We start from the raw sequence: 19,622 nt of genomic DNA on the forward strand, positions 1-19,622 counted from the left end.
ATCTTATCTTCCCTAGTAACAAAGGATAAAACTTGTAAATACATCAAGAATGTTGAGATTCTCAGCAGAAGTCAGCCTCAGAAAAACAGTCCCTATCAAAAATCCAGCAAGCATTGTTATCTACAAAAACAATCCATTATAATTTTCTGTATCTATTTAAATAATGAAAATGCACGTGGGCTGAACTAAATCACTTCTCAGCTTCTAACTCAAAACTAAATCTTGTCCTAAGCTGGCTGTCATGGAAATGAGAGGTAATTTGGTGACTGTCTTAAAACTGTAACACCCATGTACAAATAGTTATCATAGTCAAATAGGTATCATAGTTAAAACATGTTAAATAGTATTTAAATATGTTACTGTAAGGCCAGATTTAACACTGTTTAGTTTTCCTTATTGCTTTGATGGGTATAGGATCAGGGCCTCTACATATCACAGAATCATAGAACACCAGGTTGGAATGGGACCTCAAGGATCAACTGGTCCAAACCTTCTAGGCAACAGCATAGGAAGCTAGGAAGAAAAAAAATTACAGTAATAAACTACACGATAAATAGCTACATTAATTGTTGGAACAACAACACAAAAGGATATACTTTGCATTGAAAACTTGCTGCTGACATGACACAGGAATTATAGCACTGGATAGACACTGCTGCTCTCTGACTATTCCAGTATCTCAGATTATTTAATGTGGCTGTTTGGAGTAGGTGCACAGATGCAGTAATTTCATGTACCGCAAGGACACTGAAATTCATTAAGAACCACCCCCAAGAGCAAATCCATCCCAGTGCCCCTGTGAGCTCCTGCACATCTTTCTACCAACTCAATTCACGCCCCAAGTACACCATGGGAGCATTTCTGCCCTTGGTACCAACTTTTACTGTCCTGCAAGTGCCCTGAGCCAAGATGCTTTGCTTCTTTAAATTTTCTTTCCTTAAAATTCCCTTCATCAAAGGGGTTGGGACTGTCAAACTGATGTGGCAGATGTCAAGCACAAAATCCTCCCCAGCTTGATTTCCTTTCCCCTGCTTTAGGCTTTAGAAACAGGTCCCTTGTTGGTGGTTTTCAGCATCTAAAATAATGTGAGGGTTGGCAACAGCAGGATAGTAGAAGATATGAATTTATAACGTGTTTAATAGACTAAGTGTTACCACTAATTTAATGAGCAGTGGAAGAAATTGTAAATGACAAAGGCATTTACAGTTAACTGTCTAAGAGAATGCAGGGAAGTAAATCGTTACATGAAAAAGGAGCTCCTTTGCCCAACCTACCCTATTAAAGACCCCACTAAAGAGCCAAGGCATTTATTGATTGCTTTTTACTTTCCCACTGCTGAAACTAAGTACTCCTCTATTTACTTTGATTTAAAAATGCATTATTGTCTACTTTCTAATAAACCAGACCATGGAACAAGAAACTCAAATTATTCTAAGTTTATTCTTAAAAGTCCGTGGTGGTTTTTTTTTAGCTGTAGGGTTTTTTTTTTTTTTTTTTTGAAAGACTGAAGGCCTTAATCCTTAAAGGCCTTTTTGAAAGAAGGGTTCCTCGATGCTGGCCCTGCAGCTGGGCCCAGATTGAAAGTGCACTTACATTTTTATGTTCAGCGCTGAAGGACTCTGAAGTTAGCCCTCGCACTGCACATAAAAGCTTTGGAAAGGGCATTCTTTGCCACTCGTGCAATTCATTCTCTAAGAAAAGGAAATGGAAAGAAAGATTTCATGTCCAGGGCTTCAGGCCTTTGATCATTTGATGAACATTGGATCCTCAACCTGGGCCTCCAGCTTCTCAGGCCAGACAAAGAGGGCCCCGGCCGCACAGGCTGGGCCGCGGCTCCCGCCCGAACAAAACCTTTGGCGGCCGCACAGTGTGACAGCCTGGGAAAGGCCCACCTCAGCAGGGCTGAGATGCCCGCTCTGCCCTTTGATCTTTCATTTAAACTCCAGCCAAAGCACCAGGTCAGGGGATTTCGCGTTGCACACCCCCACGGGCAGAGGGGAGCAGGTCAAGAACAAAATGGGGGTGACCGATCTCCAAAAAGCCCTGTGACGCCTTTCTCTGGCCAGTTTCACATGACTTGTCGGGCATTGTGAAGCTCTAAGCCCACACTTAAAATGGAATTTGACATTACATGGTACAATGGAGTCAATAAATGGCATTCTTCAGTGCTTTTACAACAAAGTCAACCCTCCCTTAAGTGGCTGAAAGCCCCGAGCTAGAAAATACTTCTCATTTACTTCCTTATGCCAATAAATTGCATATACTTTAAATCTAGTTTTCATTATGGCTTCTTACTGCTGATGGCCGAAGTGAGTGAACAAACACTTAACAAAGGTCTACATTAATTTTATGATGTACCATTGCTTCTATTTTTAAAGTCTAGGTTGTCATGTGGCAAGTAACAAGCATTGGAAATATCTCCATATCCCTTCACAGAGCAAAAACCTATTTTCCAATGAGCATGAAAAACTAATCTCATCCCACTGAAAAATTTATTTTCAGTACAGCGCAAAGGAGAAGGCAAACATACAACTTCTTTTAGCATCAGTGGCAATTTCCACATGATGCTTGCGGGCAGAAAATTCAGTCCATGTTTGATGAGACACGTTAACAGAATCTGGAGAGAAAAAAGAAAAAAGCTAAAATCTTCTTTCTAAAGGGACCGGATGCCACCATGTCCCAGAGGACTGGAATATTCAGGATGCAACAGCAGATGACTGCAAAGCATGGAGAGTATTTTTAAACTACACATAAAAATATGTCTATGTTAGAAGAACTTCAACAAAAACTGTAAAGTGATTAGAATTCAACGAACTAAATATTGTTTCTCTCTATAAATTAGTATGTTTTTACAACTAATCCTTTTTCATTAAATACACATGTGTGCATAATGCCAGATGTAGCTTAAGAACTCAGGTTAAGAGTCAATAAAGGCAAATTTCTTTTTGTTTATTTGGTCAGGTTTACATGCCCACTCTCACCCTCCTTCCTTCTGAAGACAGTATCAGCGTTAAAAATTCATTTAGTTCTAACAAAGATTATTTCAGGGTATTTCAAGTGCTTCCCACCATGAACAATTTACCAAGCAAGAAAAAATAAAGGAATGGTCCCACTCTCTAGAGAATCTATAGATTGTTCATTTTAAACAAACAAAAGTTTATGTTTAGTTGACAGATTATTTCCCACGTCATAAAATTACGTATCACAGATGAGACTTCTAAAAAACAGAAAAGTTAAATACATTGTTCAATATCAGATAGTGCCAGAACTGGGAATGGAGACTTATTTTCAGTCCTCTGTTCTGTTCACTACAGTCCTTTTCCTTCTAAGAAACAAATCTGTGCCAGACATGAGGCCCTGTCTGGCATCACCACCTCTACACACTTTGGTGGCAATGGGCAGCTCCAGAAAGGAAAATAATCACATCTGACCATCGTGGCGGGGTGACAAGGGGACCAGGCAACAGCCACGGCACAGCCTGGGACCCAGGTCCTGTAACCACTAAATTATGGTTTTGCAGCCCCAAGGCATCTCTTCTGAAAGCTGAAGTAACTATTTAAAATGATAAATTTAAAAATTCAAATACTTCTCAACAGCACAAACACACTTCTCATTCAAAAAGCATTTGTGTTAGGTATGAAAATAAACTACAGAACATTCAGGAAAGAGTACCATTTGCCTCTAATTTATTCTCAGATTTTCTGTGAATATTGCTCCCCCACTGTTGTCATGGCAACACAAGCACATCTTTCAGTACCGAGGAAGTAACAAGCCTTTCGATTCTCACCTTTGGCCATTTTATTGAGAACCATGTCAATTAGAATGTAGGTTCCACTTCTTCCCGCACCATCGCTGCCAACAGAAAAGGAAAAAGAAAAAATAAAACCTATCAATGTGCATCTAGACTCAACATGAAGGTACCTGCCCTTACTGTTATAGTGTACACATGGTGGGAGAGGAGAGAATGAGGGGTTAAAGGAGGGTACTGAGAGGAGAGAAAGCTTAAGAGAGAAAGAATAAACACAAGCTGGTCGTGGAAGATTAACTACTACCCTGCATGGATAACAGGGCTTTGTTTTGATTTTTTAAGCCAAGTTTTGTTTATGCAAGAAAAAACATTTTAAACAACAGTGGAAAACCCTAAACCAGGATACCATTTCTGTCCAAAAAGTGTACATACAGTGATCTTACTGTCACTCATATATAAGATCAAGAACTCAGAGTAACTTTGACTAGAACATTATCCAGAACAGTCAAAAATGCCATAGATTGCATTTGAACACAGTGGTCAGAAGGAATGCAGAGACCTGTTCAAGAATATTTGACTTCTGAGGACTACACTTTCTTCACTATATGAGTGGTTTGTTTTTTCTCTGTACCTTTTCCTTTACTTCTTCCCTAGTAGCAATGACCAGAAAAAATATTATCTTGTAAGTCCTAAGAAATAGCTTTAACTTTTGTTTATCAGTAACCATTCCTCAGAGATGTGAGACCAAGCCTCGGGAGAAGAAAAGCTCCCTAATCTGAATGCAGCTTGTGTCCCTTTCAGAGAGCAACGTGTAATTGCCAGCGTGATGCTCTTTTAGAGCTGCTGTTAGCAAACATAATTAAGACTTTAAGTAAAAGCTTTTTTTCTTTCCCTCCCCAAAATTTTTACAAAGGTGCATGTGTGACCCATTAGACTGGTATGTAGCTTTATTAATTAAACCATTATTTTTATTGATAGCTCAATTTGGGTACAAGAATTAACGGAAGGAAAAATAATAGAACAGCACGAAGCGCGTTATTGCATTCTGTTTACAGGCAGACTATGAAACAATTTCTGTAGACAGAGATGTTTTTCTTTCAGTCACTAGATCGCTGTTTAGAGAAAAGGAGCTAGTGGTAATAAGTTTTTTTTTCTCTGTCTAGGGAGGGAACAAAGACACAATCTTATTAGTTAAGCTGAATAATGAGAGACAAGACAGCAATCAGGCTCAATAAAAACAAAAACTGCTGAGCTCATGGTAGATATTTGCATCCATCACAGTAAGGAAAGAGCGAGAAACTTGAAGGCTCTTCATTGTGCATCAAATCGTTTTTTTTTCAGGTTTCCTGAAGGCAATGCAGACAAGCCCCCCCTTGGAGCATTCAGCTCCTTGCATCCTCACTTGGCTGAGCCACACGTGAGAAACATGTCCCCTCCCTCCTCCCTCCCATCCAAAGTGAAGTGCCACATGGCAAACATCCTGCCTCTTAGCAGGGCTGTTTTGCTGTCTTCATTATCTACAAGGATATTTTTGATAAATAAGAGCAACATTTTCCTTATAAGTCAGAACCTCCAATGGCAAAACCCAACATTACTGTTATTATGGTAAACTTTTCCACTGAACTGCCTGACTGCTTTTGTGTGCATCTATCACATTGTCAGGCCTAAAAATACTCTTAAAGGATTACTCAATCTCTGGACAGGTATCTACTCCCTGACATTGCTCTCTTCTTACCATAATCTCTAAAAACAAGCAAAGAAGAAATAAAACATAATTGAGTGCAACTAAAATAAAGCAGACTAAATTGGGAGGGCATGCAAAGAACATCTATAATTTTGAAGGAGATGTATGAAATCGAAGTGCTACTTATACCAGAAAGTGTGGCCAGACATTGTTAAGTCATGGCTCAACGTCTACAAAATCAGTTGAAAGGATAATTTTATTATGAAAACAGATCCTAAGTATTAAATAGCATTAAAACTCAGTTGAATTATACTTAACACTTTTAGTCTACCTCACTGTTTAGTGATTCAAGTAAAGCTTTAATTTGCCCACTTTGTTTATATCTATGTTAAATTCTTACACATACAGATCTCTCTAAAGCTATTTTAAAAATTGTACTTGCCTGCAATGAACAACTACTGGACAAGAGCGACCCCTGTAGCACTTGTTTACTTTTCTGAAATAAAACAGACACAAAAAATTAATTAAGCATATTATACACTATTTCTTTAGCCAACTGTCAAAAATAAACAGTAAGAAAACACAAATATTGCTGTCTTTAAAGAAATACTCAGGTTGATAGTTTCCTAATATAACAAGCTGTTTGGTAGGTAATCTTGTTTAAAGTTTGATTCTGCTTTGCTGCCATAGAAATCCCAGAAAACATTCCGTTATTACTGGTGTCTGGGCAAAATAAATGAGCTATTTTCTCAAATGGTTCATGTCTTAGCTCCAAAATGAAGATTATCTTGAGATGCTTTAATTTTGAAACAAACTTTGAGTTCGTGAGCTTGCTCAAAGAAATATCAAGGGGCATCAAACTGAATACAAAATTAAAAAGGCTATCCCACTACACTTTGTACAATGTGTGCTGATTTGTAACACCACTTCTTCCCAGAAAGGCAAATGCCAAATCTCCTGAAACGCTTCTTAAAAATTCTAAAATGTAATCTTATCATAGTAAAAGTAACTAAACCCATCAGTAAGCTTTGGGTCTACTGCTTTGGTTCAACTGCAAAAGGGTTATATATTTAATATTTACACCTTGTTGTCTTCAACAGCTTCCTGGTTAAACATTCTCAGTGGCAAGAGAATATATGTGAAATCAATCAATAAAAGTATAGCCACAGAACAGGTCAGCTGATATGTAAACTCAATGAAGGAATTAACTAGTGCTGAAGCAAACCAAGATACTCAGTCTAAGAATAGAGCCCACAAAATTGGTTTAAATCTATTTAAATTGCCTCAGAAAAACCAAAATCCCAAGCCCTGTCTTTTGCTCTAGGATATATTTTGCATGTCAAGTACGTTACAGGCCAAAAACCCATAAAATATGCACACATATGTTAACAAGGCAAGATGAATAAAGGCTAAAATGGGAAAGCATTGCTTCAAGAAATCAAAACCTTTCATTCAAATTATTTGATGAGATGTTTGAGTTTACTGGAGCTAGAAGGTGTCCTATAAAATCATTTCATAGGGCAGCCTCCAAGGGGTGCCCAGACCCTCTAATAGGCCTCAGCTCAGTGTAAGTGCTACACAGGATCCTGATCACTAAACTGAAGGGAGCTGCTGAAATTTGACAACAGTGGTGTGATGTTATTATGAATTTTAAAGCATAACTAACCTACTGAATCATTTAGTTCTTGGCTGTTCATCTATTCACTAACATCTGTGCTGTGAAAACATGCACATATCTTTAAACACTGCTTACAGTATAGCCTGAAGATGCCTAAACTTCTGACAGGGTGTTGGGATACCTGGAACTCAACCCAAACAGGCTATGGAGGTATTGGTGATATCCTATGAAACCATGTTTTCACATTCTTCTTTTTGTTACTTATGATTCTAACCAAACTTGACAACAATATTAAGTTCTTGTAGGGATTCCCTTTAAACATTTGAATTCAGGAACTTCTCACCATTCTTACTCTCTTGCTTACCTATGTAAATCATACTTGCAGAGACATTCTGTCTCTATTTGTATTCCCTAGATGTAAGTAATTAATGCAGTAGAACAATGTTCTTATTAAATGAGTGGTAAGCCATTGAGAAGCACATGACTTCAGAAGTTAAATGGACCATTTATATGTCCATAAATACATCTATATGCAGGTAGTACGAAGCAAAACTTCAATGACTTGGGCTGCAGCAGAGTTTTCACATGAATGAACCATTAAATTCTTGATAGTCAGATCTTGAGGATCAGCTCCTTCTATATGATATAAAGCCTGGTATTGATTTTTTTTTTTGTATTGTATAGTAAATTATATTTGAAATGTCTGTACCAACACCTGATACAGTCAGCCTGCATTCCCCAACTTGCATCTGGTCACTCTCCCCCCACCCCTATCATGTGCATTAGTAAAGAGTTGTTTTTCCATTTATAGTATAAAATAAAAGCTAATCACAGCAGAGGGGTATTTACCGTTTCTCTTTCTGCTTGTGTGGTTCCTTTGTTCCTAGTGTGGCACCACTAATATGATATCTGCATGTTGTGACTAGCCATCTACCAAAGTCCTAATATAATTTCAATGACAAACTCAATCTAAATCTATCAGACCTCTCAGTAAATCAGACAGCCAGAGACACGTTACGGAAAGACACCTTATGTTTGTCAGTTTTATTGAAGGCGTTTCAAACATTTTCATTATCACACATTTCAGAAAACACATTAAAACAAAGGATTTCAATCCAGCTGGTTCATAGCTTTGTCTATATATAGCTTATGAAAATATTTAGAAGTGCAGCAACATCTCATTTCATTCTTAGTTCTGGCTAATGAGAGTGAGCTGAAAATTCATCAGTAAGCAAGGTTCTTGAATGTTGAAGAAAATATATATTATATATATATACAAATACAGGAAGAATTAACTTAGAAAGAATGATTAGTAATACAAACCAACCCTTGGCTCATTGAGTGAAAAAGAAATCATCATGCAAACCATCAGCAAGCAAAGGTCAGAGGTCGTTAGAGGCTCAGAAAAGGGGTTTCCCACATTGTCCCTGCAGCAGAGTCACAGTTTCCAATGATCACTTTTGTGACTATGCAACTGGGCTCATATTACTAGCTGCAACATCACAAAAATGACACTGGCAACCGCTAATTAGCTGGCAAAATAAGAATTTGTCCATTTTTAAAGTGAGCAGTGTTAGTAAATGCCATTGCACACAGCGAGAAGTGATAGCATAATAGATATATATTTTAAGCAAAGCCCTCACATGTGATACTAATTATCTTTTAGCTTAGCAGTCCCTCTTTAAAGTGTAAATGTGCTCCCTCTGGGCTCAAGAAATATTTAATGACACATATCAGTGCATGACTAACAAGCTAGTCCAGAGCAATAATGATTGGTCTATTGTTCAAAATGAAATTAGGACTCCAGAAGCATTTAAAACTGACCAGTGGTTTCCGTAGTAGCCTCACCTCTCAGGGACTGTCTTTTGTACAGATTTGTAAAGTGTATATAGAATAATCTCTTTTTGGCAATTTATTCCTACATTATGAAAGTATGATAGATTATTCAACAAGGTTTAATGTATCTGCTAGATGCAAAATCATCTAAATCACTGTTTGATACATAGTAAGAGAAATGTAAGCTTTCAGTTTTCAAAGAGACTTGCAAAATTTACTTCAATAAAAATTTTAAGGTCCATATTTCCACAGACTCTGGGCAAGGTAATTTTGGGAATCCAATTTTTCTTGGTGATGAATTATAAAAAATAGAGGGTTGGTTATGTATATGCTTAATTTCATATATGTATGTGAATATATAAATATACACACATATCCATATATATATACAAACACACTGAATGCACATAAAAACATAGATAAGATTAAAAGAAATGAGAGCAGCCCCTTCCTAGCACTACCCTACTAAGAGTATGCTAGCACTGTCAGACATTTTTCTGGGGGCTTTATGACTCAGCTGTCGTAATCCAGCAGAGTTTGTACTTTAAATAGAAAGCTTCAGGTGCAAAACATGTATTGTATAAATGAATTCCAAATACATTATTTTAGCAATAGTGCATTAGGTTTTTTGTCATTAAAAGAGAACAAAAAAAAAAAAAAAAAAAAAAAAAAAAAAAAGAAAAAAAAAAGGAAGATCAGATGACCAAGAAAACTGAGATTCATAGACCAGCTATTGTGCATGCCAAAATTCCTTTTCAGGCGGAATTTTACTATGCATTCAGTACTATGAGTTCATTGTACAAAATCTGCACGTAGCAAATGATTACAGTACCCTACACTGGACTGTGAATACATGTGAAATGAACACTCAGAATTCAATTAAATCTTAACAGGTTCATTCCCATACTGGCTTAAAATACAAAGAATGGCAGCTCCACTACTTTTCTCAGCTAGTTATCATTTTTCTTTTTCAAAGTATTGCACAACACTTCTTCAACACGGCTATTTAACCCTTACACAATGTCACTCTAAGAAGCACTTTCTTGGCGATGTGAACTGTGACTTACTGTAGATCTAATCCTGCAGCTCACGCAGGGACCTCAATCCTTACTGAAACTAGTCAGAGGCGAGGTGCTCTGAACTTCAGATGTCCTGGCTGTACAGGCTCATTTATGCTCTAGTTAGAATTGCTAACAGATTTCCCACTAACTTTGAAAAGAGCAAAGCCGGACGCTGCACTGGCTCTGTGCTGCAGCCTCACACAGCTTAATGGAACCGATTCACAATTCTCACTACAGAAATTCACTACAGGCAACTTCCTCAGTACCACAAGCAAAAGGAAATCAACCTACAAAAATCATATTAAAGTTGAACCCAGAGAAGAAAACCTTGAAAATTCAATTACAATTTCAACTCCATCCTATGGCTGCGCTTCCTTGCTCCACTACCGCTTTTGTGTTGTGACTCTGTAGTGTATCCTTACATCCTCACCTAGCCGTAGCTCCAAGTGACTCAGAGCAGCTGCACTCCATTACCTGACCTGCACCGTGTGAGATGTCTCTCTGCTTTGAAAAGCCTTGCAATACGTACAAGAATACTGAGCGGATGAAGGGTGGCATTTAGTCCTAAGTTTTTAAGGGTAAAATTTTGTCAACAGACAACTGTGCAACCAGCTCCTGTTGGCTGTATGCCAGCTTCTCCCCTCGGGTGCAGATGCACAGCTTCGACTGGCATCAGTCAGAGCTCCCAGCACTCATTGAAAGAAACAAGTTTGGACCTTTTGAGCACTGAGCCCCTTATAATCACTTTGGGGGGTTGTAGATAATACTGTAGAGCAGAGAGAAGAACACGCGATCCCACAGGCCGCTGGCGGATTGAGCACCAACTCCCCAAACCTCCTGAAGATTCTTTTCATTAGTCATAAGCGCATCGCTGTGGATTAGCTGGTGCACGCTAACACCTACACGTGATGCACTGGGCACGGTTTGCAATCAAATGAAGATTATTTCGCTCCAGTATTTATCATGCATGGCTTTAATTTTCAAATTAAAATTTAGATAGGCGCAGCAAACATTAGAGAAGGTGGCAAGGACTTTCACAGCTTTTGCCTTTGTATATTTGTATTTTAAAGCCACACTGACTTTCTTTAAAGTTCCAAAGGGTACACTTTGTCAACATTTTCATCTGCTTTCTCAGACTTCCACCTTCCTGCAGCCAAAGGTCTACAGACCTCACTGTTGGATCCTTATGAGCAAATGGTCCCATGGGAATGACGCTATTGCCATATGACTCCATTGTGATTCTTTTTTTCAAGCATGCTCATTCTTCCTAATTTATTTGTGAGAGTCCTGAAATAAGGATCTTAGCGGAGCCACAAAAAAAGCCTGGAAGTTGCAGAATGGATAAATACTTGAAAAACAAAGAAATACAGAAGCACTGAAGATTATACAAAGGGAGGAAAGATGTTGATCTCTAAATGGGAAATGAAGATGTCTTAAACCCAGGCAACATCTCTGTGTGAGGAAAACACTAAACATCAACCTGCTGAAGATACTTCTGTTAGTTTAGCATTGTGGCATCACAGGCTGAGGAGCCCCCTTTCAACCCAAAAATCTTCAAAGGAGAAATAAAAGCACTAGTCTAGTTCCTCAGATCTGTATCGTTTTAAATGAACTGCCATACTTTGTGCTTTACCTGCGGAAATCCAGAAGTGATCTGGTGGAAGCAGGAACCCTCTGATCGTTCCAGCTGAGGAAGTGGAACTGCGTCACTGTGCGGGTCTCGTTCGTCTGAAGGTTCTTCAGGTAGAAGCTCCTCACGAGGAAATCCTCGCACCAGATGTGCTCAGAGACAAGATTGACCTACACCCACAGGAAGGAACAAATGGAGATCAGCAATTCTGGTTGCAAGTCACGTCTTCAGGATTGCAGGTGTAAGATTTCTGGGATGAAGGAACTGCATGAAAATTTTATTTTTATTAGCAAATTGGCCAGTATGGGGAAAAAAAGAAAAAATTGATTTAGCAATCAGTGTAGCTGTCAGGAAGGGGTTAGCTGCCATTGCTATTGAAAAGATAAGAAAAATCTTGACAACTTTAATGCAAAGTGAAATTTCATTAAATTTAATATTTATAACATTATGTGAATACAAAAGATATTTTGTATTGAAAATGTGTTAGACTGGCAGTTGCTTTCTTTTCATAAATGCCCACAAATGCATCAGCCAAGCCACTCTCAGAGGTCTTAAAAATCTGAGTTGAATTCACATGAGAAGTGAAAATTCAGTTTCTTTTGCTATGAAGGAAGATAAGCATTAAAAAATGCAGCTTATTTGCAGAGCTCATCTTTTCAGAAAATGACTTTATTCCCATTTTAGTTTAAATAACAGTATTTCTTCACAAGTTCTCCACATTTCTTCATATTTGGCATTGTGGTATTATTTTCTTCCTCTACACAGCTTGACCACTGGAAAAATCTGACAGTCATTGTCAATGTTGAATTGCAACAAAACTCATGATATGATATTTTGGGCTAGAAATGCAAAGCAGAAAATAAAAATATATATTTGTTGTTGTGACTGAGGCAAGAGATAAAAATAGATAGGATTAATTACTACAGCAATATAGAGGTTTTTCTACAAGGATTTACATATGGCTATCTGAAGGCAAAATTCACTAGTACCAAAAATACTATTTTCCTGTAAAATATAAATACAAATACATGCTTTCAGATGTCAACCAGTTGCAAAAACATTCGAAATGCAAAAATTATTGTCCCTTTTACTATTGCAATATTTCACTCCTTATTTACTGTATTTTATTCAGTGGAAACTACCTTGCTGTTAAAGCTGCGCTCCAATTTTTTTGCAAATGTGAAACTACTCGAAGGCACACCAAGTGTATTTCAGAGTCCTCCACTCGACCTCCAGGTTAGATTGCCCCCAACACCATTCTGCCCCGCATGGAATCAGCCCCTGCACTTACTGTCACGTTTGCAACCAGATATTTTGTGTAGGTACCTCGTAGATGTGGTAGAGGTTTGACCCTTCGTCTGGCCAATAGTGGTAGCACTGTTTGACTCCGTTTTCCACGAGGGGTGTCAGCATGACAATAACGACACAGCCGTTCTCCCAGACCATCTGCAGACAAAGAAAGACACCGTGGCCACATTGTGACTGCCTAATTACTGCGTGACATGTATAATTACTGCACTCAGACACACAATCAAAATTTATTCCATTCACAGAAAATTTATTTCATTTTCATTAGACACTTTTACTCTGCAGCTGCTTTCAAATCCCTGAATAAACTGGCACCATATTTTGCAGGCATCCATGAAATATTAAAGAATTTCCTGTGATTTCAATTCAGGTCACCCACAAAAACTCTCCTTGCTCCTGATACCGTGTTCAACTGCTTTTCTGTCAAACTTTTAGATCCACTAAAGGAACACTGAATGGTGCTTGCAGAACACCCATCTATTTAAGATTTGATATTTAACACTAAAGCAGCACAGACTTAGTAAAGTCACATGTTCTGAAACCCGTTTGTGTTCTCAACCCCACGTCTTTTTTCAGTTTGCCAAGTAGCAAAAGCCATTAAAATGCTGCACTGCTGGAACAATCATAAAAGTTGCATCTGAACAACAATAATGAAGAAAAGGCAAGAAAAATTCAAAGCAAATCTGTTTTTCCAGGAACATTTTGGGTGGAAAAATCATCCCTCCAAATGCACATTTGTAAAAGATTCGTTGCAAATGTGCATTACTTTCTTTTTCCTTCTTTCTTTCCTTCCATTTTTGCTATGTTTTCTTTCTTCCTTTTTCCTTTCTTCTTTTTCATTTTCTGTTCCTTTTAATTTTCCTTTCTCTTTCCCTCTTTTCTACTTTATTTTTCTTTCATTATTTATTTTTTTTCTCTCCCCTCCTCCTTTATTTTTTCTAGTTCTGTTTTCCTCTTTTACTTTCTTTTTTTTTTTTTTTTCTGGAGGTAGAAGGAAAGCCCAACTTGTGCTGCAGACAGTGCACTCACAGAGCACAGGTACAGCAGGAACAGAGGAAAAGAGAGTAACTTCACTGCCAGCATGATCACTTAATAATTTAGACCAGCCACAGAATAGGATACAAGAATCAAGCACATCCTCAACTAAAGGATTTGTGGATGTCTCTCAGAAACAGCAAACAAGCAGAGTTGCTCTGGTCTGGCATATCTCTGTTCCAAACACAGCCCATGGCTGAACAAAAAGGCTCCTATGAATTAATACCAAGCAGCAAATCACTAAAAACTGTTATTATTATGCTGTACATTGATGTTATATTTGCATACAACATTCATTGTCTTTTTGCTAGCATATAAAATTACTAAATGAAGAGTAAACTGCTCTTTTTGTGAAGGGTTATGTTTATTTCACAGAAATATTTATAAGCAACTGTATTGACATGTAAATTTTGTCAACAAAAAAGGCCTTTGTCTAAACTGTGCAAAGATGAGATGATACATTCAATTCAAGGATTATTTTTTTAAATTACATATCAAATAAAAAGGTTTCCCATTCATGGATAATGATGTTGTCTTCTCTTTTAAGAATAGCTTGCATATAGAGAAACAAATAACATTTTTCTTCCCTTTTTTCATTTTGCGACATAATTAAAACAACTTTTAAAACTGGCTTAGAATTATTTAGAGAAATGAATCTAGGATTTACACAGAATAGAGTTATTTATCATTTTGAAAAGAAGGGGGGTAAAAAAAATACAGTGGAATTTAAAAAGAATCTTTTTTTTTATTTTAACCCCTTAAAAAGGTTTTTAAAATAAAAATGTCTGTAATTTCCTCGTCCTCATGTTAAAACCTCACAATGCCACAAAACCATTTAAACATACTTTAAAATTATAGACACTTTACAGACAGATGTATATTTATTGTTTTTATCTTTTTTGTACTGCATTTGTTCCAGGCCACAGCTGGAAACCTTCTTTATATGTAAGGAAGATGATACAGATTTCATTCATTCTAATGTAGTTTCACCTTTTTCAGCCAGCAATCAGACTAAGATAAGAATTCAAAACATGCATCTTACTTTAAAACTAGCCCCACTAAATCAGTACTTTCATCACATAACGATTTAATGTGCCTCTAGAAGGTATAGAAGCTCATTGAAGCCATTACGAAAATGAGGAGAAACACAGTTTTTATGAGTGTAATAAAAATACAATGATCTAGACCATAAACTAATCATCGAGCACTCTGCTTGTGCCACCCAAGTGTAACATTATAAAAGCCCACTCATTTAGAGAGGAATCCTTACAGTTTGGCAACCCTGTTCATTGGTTCAAAGACAGAGCATTTCATTAGAGAGGGGCTGTCTGCATCTCTGAAGATTTCATTAAGCATAAATCCAAATGAAAGTTAATTTAAACAAACAATTTCAAAGTTACTCTGGGGTATAATATTTCTTTTAGGTCATTGTGTGAAAAGTAGAAGTCAAATCTACTAAATCAAGAAGGCAATACAATCTAGTGCCTTCATTCCTGTTACAAGCAAATGTCCCTGAATCTCCTGTGTGTACCACTGAGATGGGATTTTCACTAAGGCTCACAGCCTGTGACTGGAGGACTACAGCATTTTCTTTGTTTCCTTGCTAACTTAAATATTGGAACATCAGGCTGGTATCTGTATTTCATTCTAAATAACGCAGAAGCAGGATGAGTCAAAGGCAGTTCACAGAGTTTTACGCTGTCATCTGTTCACCTCCCCATCTTTAAGCAGTTGATGGGACTTTCAGAATCTGCATCTCCCAGCACTTCACACTTGGCTGTGTTCAGTGTCCAGACATGTCCACAAACAAGAAAGTGGCCCCAAGAATGTGTCTTGGTAAAGAAAGAACAGGTAGCCCAGATCTGGTCTGCACAATTGCAGCACAGCCTCTGGAGAAGCGCCTGTGGTTACCAAAGAGACATTTCAGCTGGACTTGGAGGAAAAAGTGCAGTTCCAAATATGAAGTAATTCACATATTTCTGAACTTTGCATGCTTGCACAATGTGATAGAAGAATAAAGAGAACATCAGGTCCTCAGGGCAGAAGCTTTTCTTTTTACGTAGAGCCCAGCAAAATTAAGCCTTAGACTCCAAGTGCCTACAAAAACTAAATATATTTCTATATATACATTATATAATATACACATGTACATATTTGCAATATATAAAACTAAACTTATTTAAATCACTTAGCACAGGCAGGTTCCTGCTTGTAATTTATGGTAATACTGTCAGTAGAAGAAGAAATGTTGAATGGAGTGCTGTGAATGGGAATGATAAAGCCCGAGTTCTGTACAGGAGCTCACTGCAGAGCCTGCAGTGTATTCTTTGCTGAAAAGGGAGGACACTGCACAATTTTATGTGACATGTCCACCTTCAGCCTGTAGGCCTAGAGAGTAACATAGTAATAATCTTTAATGAGGTTCTGCTATATGTATCATTCTAAGAACACTTCTTGGACAAGAAAAACACCATCCTATTTCATTTTCTTCAAATTAAAGGCTGAATCCCACAACCCAAAGATGAGCAGAGCATTCAAGATCCTCAGAATTCCCTGTTGATGAAATCCACCAAGTGTAGAGACCTCATGCTGTGGTTATCCAGCACTGCCAGCCCCATACAAAGGGCTTCCACATTGGGATGAATTATATTTAGTAAGAATTACTTGAAAAGGAGCACAGAATTGGTTTTTCATGTAATGAGAAAAACAAAGTCACAAATAGCAGAATCAGTGTTACAACACTGCCATAAATCTGTTAAAACATCACTTTTTGATAGCTTATACTTTAAAATGTCCTTGTTTACTAGCTTGTAAATAAAATGGTTAATATGAACCCCCTTTTTTTCCAGACACTTCATCAATTTGAAGCTTCTTTTTATAATAAATGATTCTCCCCAAACTTCTTTTTTCAGTCATTTTTGTCATTTTAGTGATGGGGAAATGATAAGATATGAGCTTTGCCCAGACACTCTTCATTTAATGGAGACTAGTGGAGAAATTTCTAAAATGCAATGACTTAAAAGTAGAAAATAGATGGGATAATAATTTAAATCCAGCCAGTTCACTAAATATAACATGCTAATCACACCACCTGCTTTCTGGGAGAGACCTCCAGCAAACTACAGAATTTACCTTTTCAGTCTTTTAGGCTTGCCATACAATTGGTATAATTGGTAAATGCAAGGACTTGGAAAAGCAGATGAACCACCAAACAGAACCCAAATAATTTCTAATGATCAAAACTCAACATGAATAAACACAAGTCCTAAAGAAACAACAAAGCAAGGCAATAACCCTTGTTGCATCAGATAACATTAATCCCATTACATATTGTGAAAATAATTAACTCAGCTGCGACATCACAAGCTTTAAAAAAAATGGGGATCTTTTAACTGAAGAAAAAAAATTGGGTTAAATTTAGATTTTTGTTATCAACTAGAACTTCACAACGTATGCCAGTCAAAAAGTCATACAAACTGTTTTTGCAAAATATTTGTTTGTAAATGACATAATTTTAATATGAAATGAGTCAAATCTGGCAAGGTCAGAATTGTCATTTGCAAGATCATAACTGTGCCTGACACTTAAGGAAAGATGAATGGTCAACAATCTGTACCTAATTTAAAAAGTATCTGACTGCAGATGGAAAAATGTCTTCAGAGAGGACCATATATAAATACACTGTATAAATGTATAAATACATTGTATTTATATATGGTATTATGTCCCCTGCTGTTGCAGCAACACTTGTTTGGAAGCCAGCGGGAAAGGCAAACTCAAGATGACTGTATGTGTTGCAATAATTTCTGCTTTCTCAGAGAGACATAAACTGCTCTTATTCTTCTCAGTAGACTCCTAACTCAAGCCTTATTATTAAATAATTTAAATATGAGCTCTGTTTAGAGTTGCACTGCTGACAAAGCCACATTAAGGAGCAAAAGTCCACCAAAATCATCAGAAATTAGCTTTTCCTTTAGTATTGAAAATGTGGAAACTAAACAATAAAGGGATACAAATTTTAAGGGACCATTTCTAACTACCTTCTCCAACCAGAACCATAATTAGAAGTGAGCGTGGTAAAAGCAGACTCCTTCACTGAACGCTTATGGAATTACTAATGCTATATTTATTTCTCATGGCTTGACAAGTTACTAGAACTCTAGGGGCTACTGTTCTGTGCCTATGTCTCCCTCGCTGTTTTTCCTTTATTAAATTAAAATATGCATATTTTACACATTGAATTGCTTTCTGTTGGTTTTCATCTGCTCTTCTTTCTGAAGGTGAGAACTGATTAGACATGCAGGAAGTCCCATTCCAGGCAAAGAAAATAAAACTTGGGAATCAAAACTGCTTGAAAGCACTGTGTCTGCACAGAACAAAATGCAGAAGAATAATTTAGTCTGTAAATTAATTTCAGCACTCACAAAACGTGCTGAACTGGGAGTACAGAAACCAGCAATTAGAACTGAGGAGGGTTTGGTACAGTTGTTCCTACTCAGCCCATGGGCTTGGAACACTGATTTTGCTGGAAGACTCATTCAGCTATGGGGACATGGTCTCCTGCTATGTGATTTGCCCTTGGAGACTACTGATGACTAATCCTTTTTACAGAGGAAACAATCAACTGACAGTATTTTGTATTTCTTTTGTTGAATTCCAAAACGGGAAGAGAGAAGCAAGTGTTGCTGATTAGACATGCAAAGATTTATCACGTCCTCAAGACTGCGACTCAGGAATCAGTTCTTAATATGCTGTTGTGATCTGGGAGAAAACCAATAGTCAGTTTTTTGGACTGATGCTGATAATTTACTCCTGAACAGGGAGAAAAGTAAAAATAGTTTTAGAATAAGAAAGGCAGGGCTGAGGCAGCGAAAAGCAAATGGCAGTTGAACTCCCTGGCTCATATTAGGGCAATGGACTTTACTCTTGGGACACCTTCTGCACTTTACATTTAACAGTCTTGCAATAAAAGTACAAAAATAATCAAGGGAACAGAGATGAGGTTTCCCCAGTCACTATAGCGACAACAATGCAAACCTCCACTCCAGTGTGGTCTCTTTTTGTTTGTCAGCAAGAGATGTGCAGCTCTAACAAGGAGGGCAAAGAGCATTTCCAGTTTCAAGATTATTTCATGTACTGACAAATAATGGCGGAAAGATGGGGTAAGGAAAAGCATGGGTTTGATTCAGAACATGTAGGATGATGAAGGTTTTCCCTGATTCCTAGAGGAGCATCCTAACCACAAAGGGGCAGCACTTGAAGTCTGCCTTCCTGCTCCTGTGTCTGACTCGGTGCTGTTCATGAGCGGTGTCTGCTCAGTCGTCCTTGCCAAACTGGAGCCCTTCAGGGACTCAGGCACTGGGGGATCTATTTAGCCTGAGCTACAGATCTATCTAGCCAAAACCCATGGAATTTTCTGGTCTAAACTACAACTATAGACTAAATTTAATTTACTCTCATGACTTACTGTTATAGGTGCTCTGTATTTTACTCAGCATTTGCAAAATGAGGAAAATCACATTTCTCTACTCCTTCTGTAGAATTTCTGCAATGTTCAGATAATGATTAATTATGTTTGTCATGGAGGGAGGATGTCACAGGGACACAACAAATGCTTATAAAAATACATATACCACATATGAGTTCATTTTGTAAGGCAACTAAAACATGGCAGGAAGTGCTTGTTCCCTCCCCCTATTTCA

The 19,622-nt window shown here is 37.6% G+C and overlaps 1 protein-coding gene across 1 annotated transcript in view; it reads right to left on the reverse strand.

Moving 5' to 3' along the window:
- PTPRN2 (protein tyrosine phosphatase receptor type N2) overlaps positions 1–19,622 on the reverse strand; it is a gene marked incomplete at both ends in the record, with an annotated part of 647,832 nt that overhangs the window by 16,939 nt on the left and 611,271 nt on the right. Inside the window, 4 exons of the mRNA XM_082298956.1 lie at positions 3,788–3,852; positions 5,875–5,928; positions 11,581–11,747; positions 12,904–13,023. Coding sequence (XP_082155082.1) covers positions 3,788–3,852; positions 5,875–5,928; positions 11,581–11,747; positions 12,904–13,023 — 406 coding nt within the window. The remainder of the gene's footprint in view (positions 1–3,787; positions 3,853–5,874; positions 5,929–11,580; positions 11,748–12,903; positions 13,024–19,622) is intronic.

This window comes from Coloeus monedula (assembly GCF_965178545.1).
Source record: "Coloeus monedula genome assembly, chromosome: 1".
Lineage (NCBI taxonomy): Eukaryota > Metazoa > Chordata > Aves > Passeriformes > Corvidae > Coloeus > Coloeus monedula.